This window comes from Geotrypetes seraphini, chromosome 15 (assembly GCF_902459505.1).
Source record: "Geotrypetes seraphini chromosome 15, aGeoSer1.1, whole genome shotgun sequence".
In the NCBI taxonomy this organism is placed as follows: domain Eukaryota; kingdom Metazoa; phylum Chordata; class Amphibia; order Gymnophiona; family Dermophiidae; genus Geotrypetes; species Geotrypetes seraphini.
Window position 1 is genome coordinate 50,077,632 of NC_047098.1, and position 16,816 is coordinate 50,094,447.

The 16,816-nt window shown below is 43.1% G+C and overlaps 1 protein-coding gene across 4 annotated transcripts in view; it reads right to left on the minus strand.

Moving 5' to 3' along the window:
- ACACA (acetyl-CoA carboxylase alpha) overlaps positions 1-16,816 on the minus strand; it is a 434,156-nt gene that overhangs the window by 236,148 nt on the left and 181,192 nt on the right. For all 4 annotated transcript variants that reach the window (XM_033921833.1, XM_033921832.1, XM_033921836.1 and 1 more), the window contains exons 26-28: positions 16,325-16,438; positions 9,524-9,613; positions 125-243 (exon numbers count right to left, since the gene is read on the minus strand). In XM_033921833.1, coding sequence (XP_033777724.1) covers positions 125-243; positions 9,524-9,613; positions 16,325-16,438 — 323 coding nt within the window. The remainder of the gene's footprint in view (positions 1-124; positions 244-9,523; positions 9,614-16,324; positions 16,439-16,816) is intronic.

Sequence of the window (16,816 nt, forward strand, 5' to 3'; positions counted from 1 at the left end):
GGGCCTTATATATTTTCTTATAATGAAAAATGATACATTTAACTACAGCCAAGCCCCTGCTTTTAAGAAAGAAGGGAGGAAGGAAGTTGGAGGAATGAATAAGGACAAGAAGGAGGGAGCTAACCTGTTTGGGTGAGATGAAGGCAGCATGAACTGGAATTCCACCACACATGTGTTCTCCTTCAGCTGGCGGTGCTGCACGCTATTCAGTTCATAGGCAATATATGCTCGTCGCACATACACCTGGTCAAGAAAGCAAAGCACGCAAGTGAAAGCAACAGCAGGCGCTAAACTTTGCCTACCATACAATGGCTGAGCTGAGTAGCACAAGGTCCAAAGCCATCTGACTGGAGAATGGGAGGGAGTGCGAAGGCATCTCAAGGAAGATTAACTTCCATGAGGGAACAGCTGCAGGTTAAGCTGGTTCCCATTAGTTCAATTTCCTTAGCTCCTTTTCAACCTGCTATTGAGAGTAATTCTATAATGACCTCAAGGTTCCTGTGCACTGACAGAAGGCTAGGAAAGCATGAAAGATATGGCTTGTTGAAGGCAGTTCTTGATTGTACCTCTTTTTTTTTTTTTTTTTTGGGGGGGGGTTAAAGTTATCGTGCACAAAATAATTTCTATGACTGCGTACAAGTTAAAATTTGGCCCAGGTAAAAAGGAATTCCAGGCCAGATTTATTTAAAACATTCATATTACATACTTCTTAACAAAATCAAAAAGTTTCAGAACAAACACTTATAAAAGCACACTCAGCATTCCTAAATTTCAAGGCAATGTTAGTAACATACTAATCTCATCACTGTATTAGTAACCCATGAATGACTAGGCCACTAAATGGAATTGCATAACCTGAAATAACCATGTCTAAGTCACACCTCACAGTGCTAGCAGCCCAACAGGGCCACTTATTCCAGTAACATGGAATTGCATAGTACAAGGTCTTGCCTCCAGCCATAACCAAATTTCTCAACTTTTACAATGGGCAATCGATACAGGGCAGCTCTTAGGAACACAGAGAATGCTTTAAAATTTATCATCTGAGTTTGGATTTCAAATATCGTGGTCCTAAATCTTACAAGACTTTGTAGGCCACAATTAAAGCCTTAAACAGTAACATTGTAAATGATGGCAGATAAAGATCAACACAAGCAAAGAATCCAACAGAACTGTAGTGGTATATTGAATCGAAGAAAAGAAAAAACTGCAGGAATGGTGTACAAGACGTCAAGTCTTTAACAAATGAACATAAAACAAAAGGGTTGTTGAACCCGGACCAGACACAATCCGTGTTTCAAAGAAACGCTCCTTCCTCAGGGGTCCAAGAATGTATCAATTACTAGGGAATCTTGTGGATAACAACTGGAAACAACAGTGTGCAGAACAACTTAACAAGCTGTGTGAGTTACTACACGGTGCAGGAAATCAAAACACCCTTGCTTGAGCATTGGTTGTCAAGTATCCACCGTACCAACCATATAGGCAGCAAAACATGATGGAGCCTTAATTATACAATATAACATCCCCAAATATTGCTGACAGTTGTACCTCTACTGCTGTAGCAGGTAGGGGAAACTCAGTACTGCCCCTCTCAGTATCACCTCACTTACAGTGAACAGGGTCTGGCCTCCCCGCTGGTTGCACCACACAAATTCCTATGTATTTCATTCTCTGTTAGGTGGGAGGGGTTTGGGGGGAGGGGGGGGAATTTGCGGTGTTTGGTGGGATTAAGTGCATTGTTGTATTTGTATCATTGGCTGGACAAAAACAGATTGGCCCTCAATATCAAAAAAACAAATATCATGCTTTTTCCTTGGAAGGAAAGTTTTTCTCTAGTTGCTCCTATTTTGATTCAAAATGTTCCTCTTCAATTAGTTAGAAATACTAAAATTCTAGGAGTAATTTTTGATAATAAACTTAATTATCATGATCACATTAGTAGTATTGTTAAAACTACCTTCTATAGGTTGCGTAAAATTCGATCTATTTCTAAATTCCTCTGTCCCAAAGCACTTAATATTCTTATTCACTCTCTGGTGATGTCTAAAATCGATTATTGCAATTCACTATTTACAGGAATTGCTTTACAAGAAATTAAACGATTACAAATAATTCAAAATGCTTCAATTAAATTAATAACAAAATCTAAAAAAATTCGATAATGTGACACCACTCCTTAAAAAGGCTCATTGGCTTCCAGTCATTCATAGAATTACTCATAAATTATGTACAATTATTTTTAAAACATTAGAAAATAAGACTCCAGCATTTTTATTTAGGTTACTTATCCCCTATTCAGTTAAAAGAATCTTACGATCTAGTGAACGGAACCTTTTATCAATTCCTTCGCTAAAAATTATTAGTACAAGAAGACAATTTATCTTCTCATGTACAGCACCCCAGATTTGGAATGCGCTTCCCATGTTTTTACGGGAGGAGAAGGTGTTTGGGAAATTTAAAAGCGAGTTAAAAACCTTTCTGTTTAAAGATGCATTTGCAAATTAATTAAATTTTATTTTATAGTGTTATTTTAGTGAATTATTTTGCTCTTTCTTGTTTTTCCAACTTCCTTTTGTATTTTCCCTGTATGTTCTTTCTTTACTATAAAAAATGTATTTCATCCCCTCTTACCTTTTGTTTGTATTATAATTAATTATGTGTATGTAATGTTTTTGTTTCCCAATGAATGTATATTTTACTGTACATCGCTTAGAAATCCGATTAAGCGATTGAACAAGCCAACTAATAAACTTGAAACTTGAAACTTGTATTCCTTTGAGGGGCTGTTGTAAAAAAATTTTGTCTCACAAAATGGTTATTAAAAATGTATTCCTATGTATTTCGTTCTCTTATGCTGATGGAGATCAGATACCCTGATCTGCTACACTGTTCAACAACCCCTGTGTCCTTTGTTTCTAGGTGCAGCTTGCATATAGCAAAGGTCATAAGCAGCAGAACGTTTTGCTTGGGGGGCCCAAAAGCCCAATCCCAGACCCCACCCCCATAATAGTACTAATTGTAATACCAATTTTTCCATTCATTTTCATATATTACATTACATTACATTAGTGTTTTTATCCCGCCAATACCTTTCAGTTCAAGGCGGTTTAAAAAAAGAGTTGGTCTGGGCATTCCCAGGAAGCTTACAGAGTTGACAGAGTGAGCTTACACGAATTGAAGACTAGTATGAGCAATGGGTTTTGGGGGAGGATTTATATGGTTGTTGATTAGCTCATTTGACAAATTTTTTGAAAAGTATAGTTTTCAGTTCTTTCCTGAATGTTTTGTGGTTGGTCGTCTTGGTCAGTAGCTTTTTCACTGCTCTGGTGGCTAGTAGTACGTCATATAGTTTTTTGCTTTGTATGCTGGGGGATGGGTGAAGAGAGCCTGTGTTCTCCTTGGTCTTGAAGTGTTTTTTCTGATAAGGTGTTTGTTTAGGTAGCTGGGACCAGATCCATTTAGGGATCTGAATAGGGTGCAAAAGAATTTATATTGTATGCGTGCTTGTATTGGGAGCTAGTGTGAGTCTTGGTAAGCAGTGGTAATGTGATCGTATTTTTTCAATGAATATATCAATCTATATCAATGGTGTTTTGCACCATTTGTAATTGTTTTAATGTATAGGTGGGGCATGACAGGTATAGGCTGTTACAGTAGTCCAGGAGACCCAGGATTAGCGCTTGGACCATGAGACTGAATTGTTCTTTGTTGAAGTATTTTCTGATTTTTCTTAGGTTGTACATGGTTGCAAATGCCTTCTGGACTGTTTTGCTGATTTGACGTTGCATGGTGCAGCCCTTATCTATTATTATTCCCAGCAGTTTTAGGTTGGGTTGTAGGGAGTATAGGATGGAGTTTAATTCTAGGTTTGTTATGGAGGGTGTTTTGATTTTTTTTCTAGAAATAGAAATTTGATTTTGTCTTGGTTCAACTTTAGTTTGTGGTCTCTCATCCACTGTGATATTGATTTTAGTGTTGTGTGTATTTTGATTGTTGTGTCATTGGTGGATTGGTCGAAAGGCAAGATGAGGGTGATATCATCTGCGTAGCTGTATGAGGTTATGTCTAATTTGTCTAGGTATGTGCCGAGTGTGGCTATGTAGAGGTTGAAGAGTGTTGGAGATAGTGGCGAGCCTTGGGGGACTCCGCAGGGGTTGTTCCATAACAACACATAATGGTTAACCACAAAATTAAACTTCAGAAAACACACTGTATGCTTCTCAAAATTCATTCCTACCAGAACATTTGGCCTTGGTCACACATGCAGAATAAAAATAACCCTTAGGCAAATAGAGTACCACAAACTAAAATACCAATATATACAAATGAAACCCTAAGATGCAGTACAACCTCAGAGAAATAGAAACAAATGCATTTCTTCCTGAACAGTGCAAAATATCGACAGCAGATGTAAATTCTCAAAACTGACACATTTCAGTCACTAAATTGAAAATAAAATCATTTCCTCTACCTTTGTTGTCTAGTGATTTTATTTTTCTAACCATCTTTTCCCAGTCTCTGGCTGTACTTCCTTCTGTCTGTGCTCTTAACTGTGTAGCCAGGCTTTCTTATCCATTTGTTATTAGAGCCAAAAAACATTCTTTAAAGAATGGAAAAAGGATCCGAATGAAGAAAATAAGAAGAGACACAAGCACTGGCAAGTTAGATGCAAAGCATTGATAAAGACAGCTAAGAAAGAATATGAAGAGAACCTTGCAAAAGAGGCAAAAACTCATAGCAATTTTTTTAGGTACATCAGAAGCAGAAAACCTGTGAGGAAATCTGTGGAACAGTTGGATGATCAAGGAGCGAAAGTTTCAAGTTTTATTTTAGTTTGATGAATCGCTTATTTAGTTTTACTATAAGCATATATTTAGATATACCATTTAAAATTTAAAATAATGGGTTAGACAAACAGACTTACAGACTAATCAATACACAAGGTAAAAAGGGGCAGAACTACAATTCAATGCTTTAAAGTACAGAGGAGAACCATAAATGGAAAGAACATTAAGGATGCTCAGGGAGGATAAGGCCATAGCGGAAAGACTTCGGTCTTTACAGAAGAAGATGTAAGAGATCTGCCTGAACCAGAAATGATTTTAAAGAGTGATGATGCGGAGGAACTGAAAGAAATCTTGGTGAATCTGGAAGATGCACTGAGCCAAATCAACATGTTAAAAAGTAATAAATTGCTAGGACCGGATGGTATACATCCCAGGGTACTAAAAGAACTTAAACATGAAATTGCTGACCTGCTGTTAGTGATCTGTAACCTATCGCTAAAATCGTCTGTAGTACCTGAAGAATTGGAGGGTGGCCAATATTATGCCAATTTTTTAAAAGGGCTCCAGGGGAGATCTGGGAAATTACAGACCGGTAAGCCTCACTTCGGTGCTGTACAAAATGGTAGAAACAATTATAAAAAATAAAATTGTGGAACATGTAGACAAACATGATTTAATGAGACAGAGTCAGCATGGGTTCAGCCGAGGGAGATCTTGCCTCACAAATTTGCTTGACTTCTTTGAAGGTATGAATAAACATTTTGCTAAAGGTGAGCCGGATGATGTAGTGTATCTAGATTTTCAGAAAGCTTTTGATAAAGTTCCTCATGAGAGGCTCCTGAGAAAATTAAAGTGTCATGAGATAGGTGGCAAAGTTCAGTTGTGGATTAGGAATTGGTTATAGCAGGGGTGTCCAATGTCGGTCCTCGAGGGCCGCAGTCCAGTCGGGTTTTCAGGATTTCCCCAATGAATATGCTTTGAAAGCAGTGCATGCACATAGATCTCATGCATATTCATTGGGGAAATCCTGAAAACCCGACTGGATTGCAGCCCTCGAGGACCGACATTGGACACCCCTGGGTTATAGGATAGAAAACAGAAGGTAGGGTTAAATGGTAATTTTTCTCAATGGAGAGTAAACAGTGGAGTCCCGCAGAGGTCTGTACTAGGACCGGTGCTATTTAACTTATTTATAAACTAGCTTTATAGCCCGTTACATTAACGGGTGCTAGAATATGTGTGTGTGTGTCTGTCTGTCTTTATTTCTTTCTCTCTCTGTCTCCTTAGCCGCTTTCTGTGCTCCCCCTATCCAGCAGTAGGCTTTTCTTCCTTTTCCCCCCCCTTTCCATCAGCACCTGTTCCTGCTCCCCCTGTCCAGCAGTAGGCCTCCCTTCTTTTTTCCCCCCTGTCCTATGTACTACCTGAGTGCTTTAGCTGTGCTGCCTTGAAGGACGGCTGCCAGCGCCGCTCTGTGAAGGCCTCCTCCTGGCAGCCACTGCTCCGCACCGGTGTGCGCGGCCGAAACCGACTCCTCCTCTTGTCAGCTGCCGCTCGGCACCGCGGGCCTGAAACCAACAACGCGGCCTGCAGGCGCCGACAGCGGGCTGGAAATAGCGGACCGGTGTTTTGGAGACGGAGCGGCCGAGTGAAGCGCATGCTGCCGACAGGCGGGGTCCTGCTCTGGCGTGTCGCTCGCGCACAGCAGCAGGAGCAGCGCCGCCATTGCCGCTTCCGGACACTGCAGGAGCCCCCGCGCCTGCGCATCACCCTGGCACGCGGAAGCGAGCGGCAGTTGGTTGCAGAGCGCGCGAGGCCAGCTTTTCAGCCCTTGTCGAGGGGGTGGGACAGGCTGGTGAGGAGCTCGGGGGCTGCTGCTGTTCTTCCACCGTGTCGCGGTGGCTGGCTGCGTTCCCGGCTTGTGGAGGTGATCTGCCCAGCACTCGCGCATGCGGACTCCTGCCTGCAAGGCCACGGACATACATCTCAGATCAGGGAAAACGGAAGCACGCAGTTGAGTGCGCATTCATGGCTAGCGTTTTATTATTTCAGATGATCTGGAAATTGGAACGACGAGTGAGGTGATTAAATTTGCAGATGACACTAAGCTGCTACTTGTGACCCAGGCCAAGTCACTTAATTCCACCATTGTCCTGGGTACGTTAGATGGACTGTGAGCCCGCCGGGACAGAGGGAAAATTGCTTGAGTACCTGAATAAATGCATGTAAACCATTCTGAGCTTCCCTTTGAAGAACGGTATAGAAAATTGAATAAATAAATAAACTGTTCAAAGTTGTTAAAATGTATGCGGATTGTGAAAAATTGCAGGCGGACCTTAGGAAATTGGAAGACTGGGCGTCCAAATGGCAGATGAAATTTAATGTGGACAAATACAAAGTGATGCACATTGGGAAGAATAATCTGAATGACAGTTAACGGATGCTAGGGTCCACCTTGAGGAGAAGCGCCCAAGAAAAGGATCTGGGTATCATTGTAGACAATACGATGAAACCTTCTGCCGAATGAGCGGTGGCGGCGGCCAAAAAAGCAAACAGGATGCTAGGAATTATTTAAAAAGGGATGGTTAACAAGACTAAGACTGTCATAATGACCCTATATCGTTCCATGGTGCGACCTCATCTGGAGTATTGCATTCAATTCTGGTCTCCTTATCTCAAGAAAGATATAGTGACACTAGAAAAGGTTCAAAGAACAGTGACCAAGATGGTAAAGGGGATGGAACTCCTCTCGTATGAGGAAAGACTAAAATGGTTAGGGCTCTTCAGCTTGGAAAAGAGACGGCTGAGGGGAGATATGATTGAAGTCTACAAAATCCTGAGTGGAGTAGAACAGGTACATGTGGATCGATTTTTCACTCTGTCAAAAATTACAAAGACTAGGAGACACTCGATGAAGTTACAGGGAAATACTTTTAAAACCAATTGGAGGAAATTTTTTTTCACTCAGAGAATAGTTAAGCTCTGGAACACATTGCCAGAGAATGTGGTAAGAGTGGATAACGTAGCTGGTTTTAAGAAAGGTTTGGACAAGTTCCTGGAGGAAAAGTCCATAGTCTGTAATTGAGAAAGACATGGGGGAAGCCACTGCTTGCCCTGTATTGGTAGCATGGAATATTGCTACACCTTAGGTTTTGGCCAGGTACTAGTGACCTGGATTGGCCACCGTGAGAACGTGCTACTGGGCTTGATGGACCATTGGTCTGACCCAGTAAGGCTATTCTTATGTTCATTTTCTGCAGACCGGGGATTTTGAATTACAGTCCACTCGAGGGGGCAATACTTTCAAAATAGAACAAAACACAAAAGACCCCCCTCTCATCAATACAAGGCCAGTTTCTCAAATAATATCATCAGTACGTCGCTGGAAAGGTTCTTGAATTTTAATCATAACACATTGCATGGATGGAGCAAGGAATCTTGCTTCTACTGGAGTGGTAAATGTTATGGCTCTACAAAAGCTGTTTAACAGTAGACCACTTATCTGAAAAGGTCAGTTCATGGCTCCAACACAGTCTGTGTTTCGCTAAGCTACGTCAGGAAGCCGGAAGGATAAGCTTTTTATATTGATTTTATTTGCAGTGTGCAGTGCCCGAGTCCTTTGGCCTACACACTTGATGTTGAAAAAAGACGCTGTTGGCTAATTCTCTAGCCGATTGCAGAAGAGCGATCGATGTACCAAAAAGATTGCATGCAAATGATTAATGTAGAGATTCAAGACTCTCTCGTCTGATTGATCGGTGTGAGAGTGACTCTCACACATGTGCAAAGCTGGCAAAGGGAAGCCCGAGCAGCTGAGAGGCAGGGGAAGCCCCAAAAGCAGCCTCCTGCCACTCAGCTATTCGGGGCAGGAAACTTTTCTTTTTAATGGAGAGATGTTGTGTGTGTGTTACACATGCACAATATGGCTCAGACGCATAAGGGGAGGGGTCTTAGGTGTCTGAGCAAATCAGGACCTTAGGCTCCTCCCTGTGTATCATATGGTGCCTCGGAGAGGGGAAGGCCTGACATTTTCAATGGGCGGGCCTCGGAGTTGAAGGGACCGTGCTTCCCTCCAGCTCCCAAGGTCTACCAAAGTTTAGTGACGATTGCTGACTTTAGTTCATCTAGCCCTTAAACGGTTATTCAGCCTCTCTAGCATCTCTGTCCATTCAAGTTCTCAGCTGGGCATATAACTTAGGTTACTTGCAAAAAAGATTAGTCAATGGTGTCAAGTAAAGCAGGAATATTAACACTCCAAAATACCACACACAATCAACTGAAATTGAGAGAGTTTCTCATTCAGATTCCATTCAGATTAACAGCCTGGAATCTACTAAACAAAAACAGAAACTGACCAATGGAGAATAGCAACATTTTGGCTTAGAGATAGATAACTTTTATACTTTGAAAGATGTTAACGGTTTCCTTTTTTACCTATGTCAAACTGGGTCTGTTTATTGTAATCCTCTTTGAACTAGGTTTGATGATGGTGAAATATAAATTTGAATTGTAATGTAATATAATTGTGATGTCATCATCTACAACATTCTCCATCTGGTTAAGTAATTGCTGGTCTTTTGTGTAAAACACAGCACTTGAGTCCAGCAAGACAAGAGCAGCAACTGTCATCAAGACAGACCTTTGGTTTCTACCGAGTGTGTGAACACAGTAAGAACCACCACCATAAATCCCTCCCTCCTAGAAACTGCAGAACTCAGCACCAGGTAGGTACCTACCTCCAGAGCCGCCATCCTCACCACCTGATTACTGTGGTAAAAGAAGTTGGGCAGAACATCGAAGATTGATGTCTCGGACAGGATGAGTTTCTGTGAACAGGCCATAAGCAGAATGATATGCATGAGTGGAGGCACCTTTAGTATACATATACATAAAATAGTCCCAACACTACATTGGTTACCTATGAAATATTGTACCATACACAAGGTTTTGATTTTTCAGGTTCTGAATCAGGGGGGCCCACAATATTTGAAGAATGTGATACCGTTATATAGCCTTGTATGCTCTCTGAGCTCAGTGACTGAGATGAAACTTATTGTGCCAGCCGGTGCCACTTTCCGAATGGCTGAAAAACTATAGCTTGTGCCTTTTCCGTAGCTGGCCCCAAATTATGGAATGCAGTATCAGGTCATCTCCGATTTTGTTCCTCATTACAACAATTTAAAATGGTGCTCAAAACACACTTGTACATTCAGGCTTTATCCAATTTTTGAATTTTAGTGCAACAGCTTATTCATTTACCCTCCCCCCTCTTTTACAAAACTGTAGCGCAGTTTTTAGTGCCAGCAACAGTTCTGACACTCATAGGAATTTTAAGTTATCTTGATAATGGGATTGAATGTCACATTACTCAAATGTTGTCAGTGGTCAATACCTAGATATTCCATGCCAATACCAGGATTAAAAAAGTTTATGTGCTGTGACTGGCATTTATAAGAAACACTGATTGAGCAGTTTAAATATTGCCCTGCCCAATCTCAGGTGGCAGAACTGGCTTCACTGGCTGCTTTATCAGCTAAAGAAAAATGCTACATTCATATGAAAATAAAAGCTATGGGAACAAATTTAGAACTAAGAATCTGGGAGTGTTGAATTTTCCGTTAACTTGCCACTTGTCTCCTTCGGAGGTAAGTTGTATCTTTAAGATATATTAGAATATTTACACGCATCATATGTGCTCCAATATAAGCCAAGATTTTTGGGCCAAAAATAAATGGCCCAAAAATGGAGGTTTATATTCGAGTCCCATCCAGCCTCACCCTCCCTGCCCTGGTGGTCTAATGATGTGGACAGCTGGAGCCAGAGCTATCGATCCCTCCCTCTCTTTCTCACAGTGACCTTCATGCTCTGCAACCAGCCCACCTCCTCCCCTCCTGTCCTCCTGCAGGCCTATCTTATGTCTCTGGTGGTCCAGAGGTGAACTGGGGCATAAGCGATCCCTCTACACTCCTATCCAGTTTTTAAAAAATGGATACTACGAGTTCCCATGGCAACTTCATGAGTCTCATGAAATTGCTGTGGGAACTCATGGCAGCCATTTTTTTACTTGTACATTTATTTATATTTGTTTTACCGCAAACTCTGTACCGGACAGGTCTAAGAAGTTTACAGTCTAAGAGATTCATCAGAGTAGGAAAAGAATGCCAATTTGTAGACAGTAAAGTAGCATATCACTCATTCAGTTGCATAGTAAAATAGCATATCACTCATTCAGCACGTAAAAGTAGAGATTTGTAGAACAGTCTAAAAAAATATTCAACCCGATGGGAACAGAATGTCAGAATATCTTTTGTTCATCACACAAAGTGGGGTGATAGTCAAGAGTTAGGAACACAATTTTGTGGAAGATGAATCTGCATTGGTATTCATATAATTTATGTTAAATGGGTGGGAAGGCTTGCATGAACAGCTATGTCTTGAGGGCAACTTTAAATTCCTTAGGAGAGGATATTACAAATAGAGAGGGGGAGCACATTCCAGGCAAATGAGCCTGTAAAGTAGAATCCTTGATGACGAGTGAACTCAAGTTGTGTTTGTTGTAGACTTGGTAGGGTTAGGCAAAAATCATTCTGGAATTGGGAGCGAAAGACAGCCTGGATTGTAAGGGATGGTGAGTGAAGCAAGACAGTCTAAGGCACAGTTCTTCAACCGCCGGTCCGCAGAAAATTTCTGCCGGTCTGCGCAGGGCCGGCGAGATGGACGCCATTAAATTTCCTGCCCCGGTGTTCACGGAAATCTTCTGTTCCTCCCAGCCTCCGGCGATCAAGACAGGCTGCCGACGTCGGGCATTCCCTCTGTGAGTCTCGCCTATGCGGAAACAGAAAGTTGAAACAAAATAGGCGGGACTCAGAGAGGGAATGCCAGACGTCAGCAGCCTGTCTTGATCGCTGTTCTTGCCGAGTCGCCGAAGAGGGCCCCGGGGAAGGTGCAGGTAGAAGGGAGATGGTCAGCGTGCGCGGGGGGGGGGGGGGGGGGGCGAACGTCAGCGTGTGGATTGGGGCCATCAGCAGCGTCGGTGCTGAGAGTCTGCCCACGTGCAGAATGCGGCAGGTAGGATGCCTCTGGCTCGTCTTGGGCGGCAGGGCCTGCGGTGCAAAGCTGTTTTTGCCAGCTTGGGGGGGGGGTCGCGAATGTGCAGGGCACAGCAGGAATAAGATCATGGGGAGCCTTCAACAGTGGCTGTCTCCTCTCCTAGCAGCTCTGTACTTACCAGGGCAGTGATTCACTTTGGCAACTTCCCCTTTCCTCAGAGGCGGCAACGGACCCAAGGCTGCCTAAGGAAATCACTACTGCAGGCAAGTACTGAGAGCTGCTGGAAGGAGAGGAAGCCACTGTTGGAGGCTGGGAAGCTGCTGGATAAAGGGAGAGCTGCTACTGCACCTGGAGGGAGGTAGAAAGAGAGATGCTGCTGGGAGGGGAAGAGGGAAAGGGATGGGAAGAGAGCTACTGTTGGATAGGGGGAAGGAGGGAAGGGAGATGGAAAAAAGGAAGGAAACAGCTGGCAGAGAGATTAGAGGAGGGAAAGGGGAGAGACAGGAATGAGAAAGTAGAGAGAGATTGATGCTGGAAAGGGGGTCAGCAGAGAAATGAGAGAGGGATAAAGATGCTAGATCTGGTGTAGGAGAGATAAAAATGAAGAAAGCAGTGAAGCTGGAATGAATGATGTAAAAAGGAGAGGAGGCACAGACTGGATGGAAAGGGGAGAGAGGCATAGAAAGAAGTCGGATACATATGGAAGGGGGAGAGGCCAGACAGTGGATGGAACGGGCAGACGCTGGAAGGAAGAGTGGAAAGAAGATGAAAGCAGAGACCACAAAAGGTAGAAAAAAATCATTTTATTTCTATTTTGTCATTACAATATATCAGATTTGAAATATATATCCTGCTAGAGACATAACTGGGGACTGCAAAGCCTAACACTATTCCTATCATGTGTGACTGCAGTATTCTGTTAGCATGATAATTCTGTGTAGCATTCTGTAATAATTTGGCTTGTTCAGTTTTCTTGATAGTAGAGGGGATATATGTGAAGGGGAGGGGAGACAGGGGTTTTGTTGGTCCTTGCTCTGAATATTTATATTTATAAAATGACAATTGTACAGAATATTGTTTCTTTTTATACTTTAATAAAATACGTTCAATATAAAATCATAACTGAGGCTTGTGCAGATGGGATGAGATGGATTGTGGGGACCAAGCTTGCGGAGACGGGGCAAAAATGTGTTTTTTTATTTCGGTCTTAGTAGTTTGCCGGTCCACAAAATAATTCTTTTATTTCTGCCGGTCCACAGGTGTAAAAAGGTTGAAGAACACTGGTCTAGGGTTCTGAGTCGATAAGCTTTAAAAGTCAGCAGGAGAACTTTATACATTATCCTTTGTTTAACTAGGAGCCAGTGGTGAGATTTTAGAAGGCTGGAGACTATCATACCTACCAGTGTATAGGATTGTTCCTTCCTAGCTCACTGCTGGACCACCAAGGACGTAAGGTAAGGCTGCCGTGAGATCAGGAAGAAAGGGGAACAGACTGGCTGCAGAGTGTGAAGGCAACAGTGGGAAAGGGAGGGAGAGTTTGGAAGCTCCAGCTTCCTACACCACTGGACGACCAGGTCAGTCAGTAAGGACCAGGAGGGGGAAGGGGGGCAGACTGGCTATCTGTCTAGCTGCAGAGCCAGCAGACAGGTCTCCTCATGGAAGGAAGGGATCACTTCTGCCCCAGTATTGAAAATAAAACATCAGTTTATATTCAAGTTAACATTTTTTTCCTAAAAAAATAAAAAAAGGGGGGGGGGAGATGTTATCTCAGTTTAAGGCTTCTTAGCCGGCTTACCTGAAGGGTGCGACGCCGGCGCGGTGTCGACGAGGTGGGTGTCGACTGAGACGGGGCCAATGTCGGTGCCGGTGCCGCAGAATCAGACATATCGGCACCAAATAATAACCGTTGTTGGATCTGACGGTTTTTCAAAGTTCTCTTTTTTAAAGTGGCACAGCGGGTGCAGGTGGACGCCCGATGGTCAGGACCCAGGCACTGTAAGCACCAGTTGTGTGGGTCGGTAAGAGAAATGGGCCTCGCACACCGCTGGCACTTCTTAAACCCGGGTTGGGGGGGGCATGAACGTGAAAACGGCTTCTGCCAAATCAAAGGCCGAGGCCTCGATGGTGGCAACAGGCCCCGCCGGGGCGAACCCGAAAGAAATGAAAAAACAAGTTTTTTTTTGTTTTTTTTTTTTAAATAAAGAAAATGAAGGAAATATTATTTCCCCAGAGGTTTACGCGAGCGGGAAGGCGATACCGAAAAAATCTTTCAACAGCCGTTGAAAGAGACGCGTCTTCTTAGCTCCGCGGAAACTAAGAAACTGGGGACCGCGCGCCTCTGTCGGGCGGGAAGGCACTCGCGCGTGCGCGGTGCGGCCTACTAGAACTTTCCAAGTTCTTAGAGTGCAATCACTCTAAAATTGTCCGTACCGGGGCTCCGTCGGTGCCGTCACCCATCAGTCAAGAATATGCTGCCTGCTTGTCCTGGGATAAAAGTATATATGGTAGAATCTTTGAATGTACAAATTATGTATCTCCCATGAAGAACTAAAATTGTGAATGAAGAATGCGACGTAGATTCGCCAGAAAATTTAGACATTTCTAGATTTTTAGAATCCTCGCAGTAGGTAATCACAAAGAATTATACACTTAGTGAGTTTTCAATCTGAGGACCAAAAGTTGGCTATTATAAATTTATATTTTAAAAAGAAACATGTTCCCTTTTGTGGGCCAGTAATAGCTGTTTCCTGATGTATCTAGGTCAACCCAGAAGAGAACAAAGGGCCAGATTCACTTACCTAACTCTCCTTGTCTAATCCATGGCCGATCTGTGCAGGCCCGACCAATTCATCAAACAAAAAAATTAAAATGAGGGCGATCGGAGGAATGCCCCCCTCTGACCGCACGGATCGCTTGTGTATGATCCTGACGCATGCGCAGACCATCTGCTTTCCCTGTAGATGGTCTGTGCATGCGTTTGGTGTTCGTTTTGCTGGTTTGTTTGTTTTTTTTACTGGCCCCCAACTCTCCTGCTTTGGGAAAGGATGAGCAGTGGTCACTGAGTGCTAAAGTCCGTGGGAGCAGAGAGTGGCAAGAGAGGGCTCGTGCAACAGCCAAGACCCTGTTGTTTTAAGATCCAACCTCCCCCAACCCAAAGACAATTCTATAAGAAGAAAGAGCTGTAACACCTGCAGCCATTTAGAAAATAGCAGGAATGCGGGCTGCGTGTTTAACTAGTACAGTTATTAGAAAGGCTAACTCACTGGCCCTGACTCTCCTGCTCTGGAAGGGCGATCCCCGGCGGCAGTAGCCTCTTTAAAAGCAGGTAATTATTGACTCTCCTGCCCACTTTAAAACCACGGGCTCATACTGCAGGGAAGGGCGGCAGAGAGCAGGAGAGTCGGGGGTGGCAAGAGCAAGGCTCGGATGGAAGGGGCAGAAAGCAGAGCGGCAGAGATAGGCTGCAGGGCTGGGATTTCAGGACCAAGGACAATTGGAAAGGACGTTTGCGACTGGTCCTCAGCAGTCGCTTCTTGTACTGATCGGCCAGCCTAGTCGGTTTCAAAAATTTCTTTAGTGAATCGCGTCCCTGCCTACTTTGCATGCACAGATCGGAATCGGATCGGCAGAGGTAAGTGAATCGGGCCGGAATAAAATCGGGTCGCAAACCGATTGGTACACGATTAGTTTGCTTAGTGAATCTAGCCCAGAGTCCTTCCTTCAGCTAAAACCAAGGGTCTTGGATAGGGGGAGTTACGTTTTTCTTAAAATTTCTGTGTAAATCTTTAATTAATGTGAGAATGGCTATGTGTTTTGGGATCTTTCTCAGCTGGAGAAATTTCTTTCAGGTAAAGTGTAGGGACTTAAGATTATTACAAAGTTAATATTATGCATTAATGTGAATTCTTGCAAGTTAGGATGATTAATTTGGGTTCAAATGTTAAGATTTTATACCTGCATTGTAATTGGTTTGGTCTTGAATTTGAGAATTCATTATAATGTTTCTTGACATATTCCGGAATATCATTTTCTCTTGATGTGGATTTGAATTGGAAATTTGCAATGTTTGATTTGATTTCTATAGTATATTTGATGTTATTGATTTTTCTGTTAGTGGTATATTGCCTTGATTGTATAATATGAAAAGCTCAATAAAAAAAAATTGCCCTGCCAGACAATGCTCTCTCTAAGGAATGGCCGGGTGTGTAGAATTTTTTTTTTTTTCATGTGAACGAGAAGTTCTAAAAAAAAATTTTTGTGTGAGCAACAAGTTCTAAAAAACAACAATTTTCCAGATTTGCAAGTATTTTTGTGAGCGACCATGTAAAATTTGTGAGCAATGCGCTCCTAGAATGTATGAGCAATTGCTCACTCGCTCTGCTTAGAAAGAACATAATTGCCAGATAATCAAAACTCTTGATAAACAAACAATTCCAAAATTTGGGGGAGAGGGGATGAGGAAAGAAGGTGGTCATCCCCTCAGCTACCTGCAGGTTCTCAATGCAGAACTGGTGACCATACATGTCAATTGCCGACAGGAAGATAGATTCCACTTGATTGTGCCGGAGTTCATAGGAGGGCAGGTGAGAGGCGATGAGAACCTGGAAGAGATTTAGAAACAGAAATATGATGGCAGATAAAGGCCAAATGGCCTATCCAGTCAGTGGTGTAGTAAGGGGGGAGGGGGGTCCGTCCTGGGCGCCATCTTCCTAAGGGCGTGGCACCCCTCCTCCTTTCCAATCCCCGCTCCTCTCCTTGCTGTATGTGCATGCCCTTTGCCTTTCCCCATACCTTTTTTACTTCCCCGTGAGGTTGCTGCATCAACATCGGCGATCTCTCTGACGTCACTTCCAGGACCTGCGCCTAGGAAGTGATATCAAAAGGCCAGCCAACAGAGACATGAACATGTTGCTCACGTTGGAGAAGTTAACCACACCGGGTGCCGCTCACACTTACTATGCCACTGTATCGAGAGCATC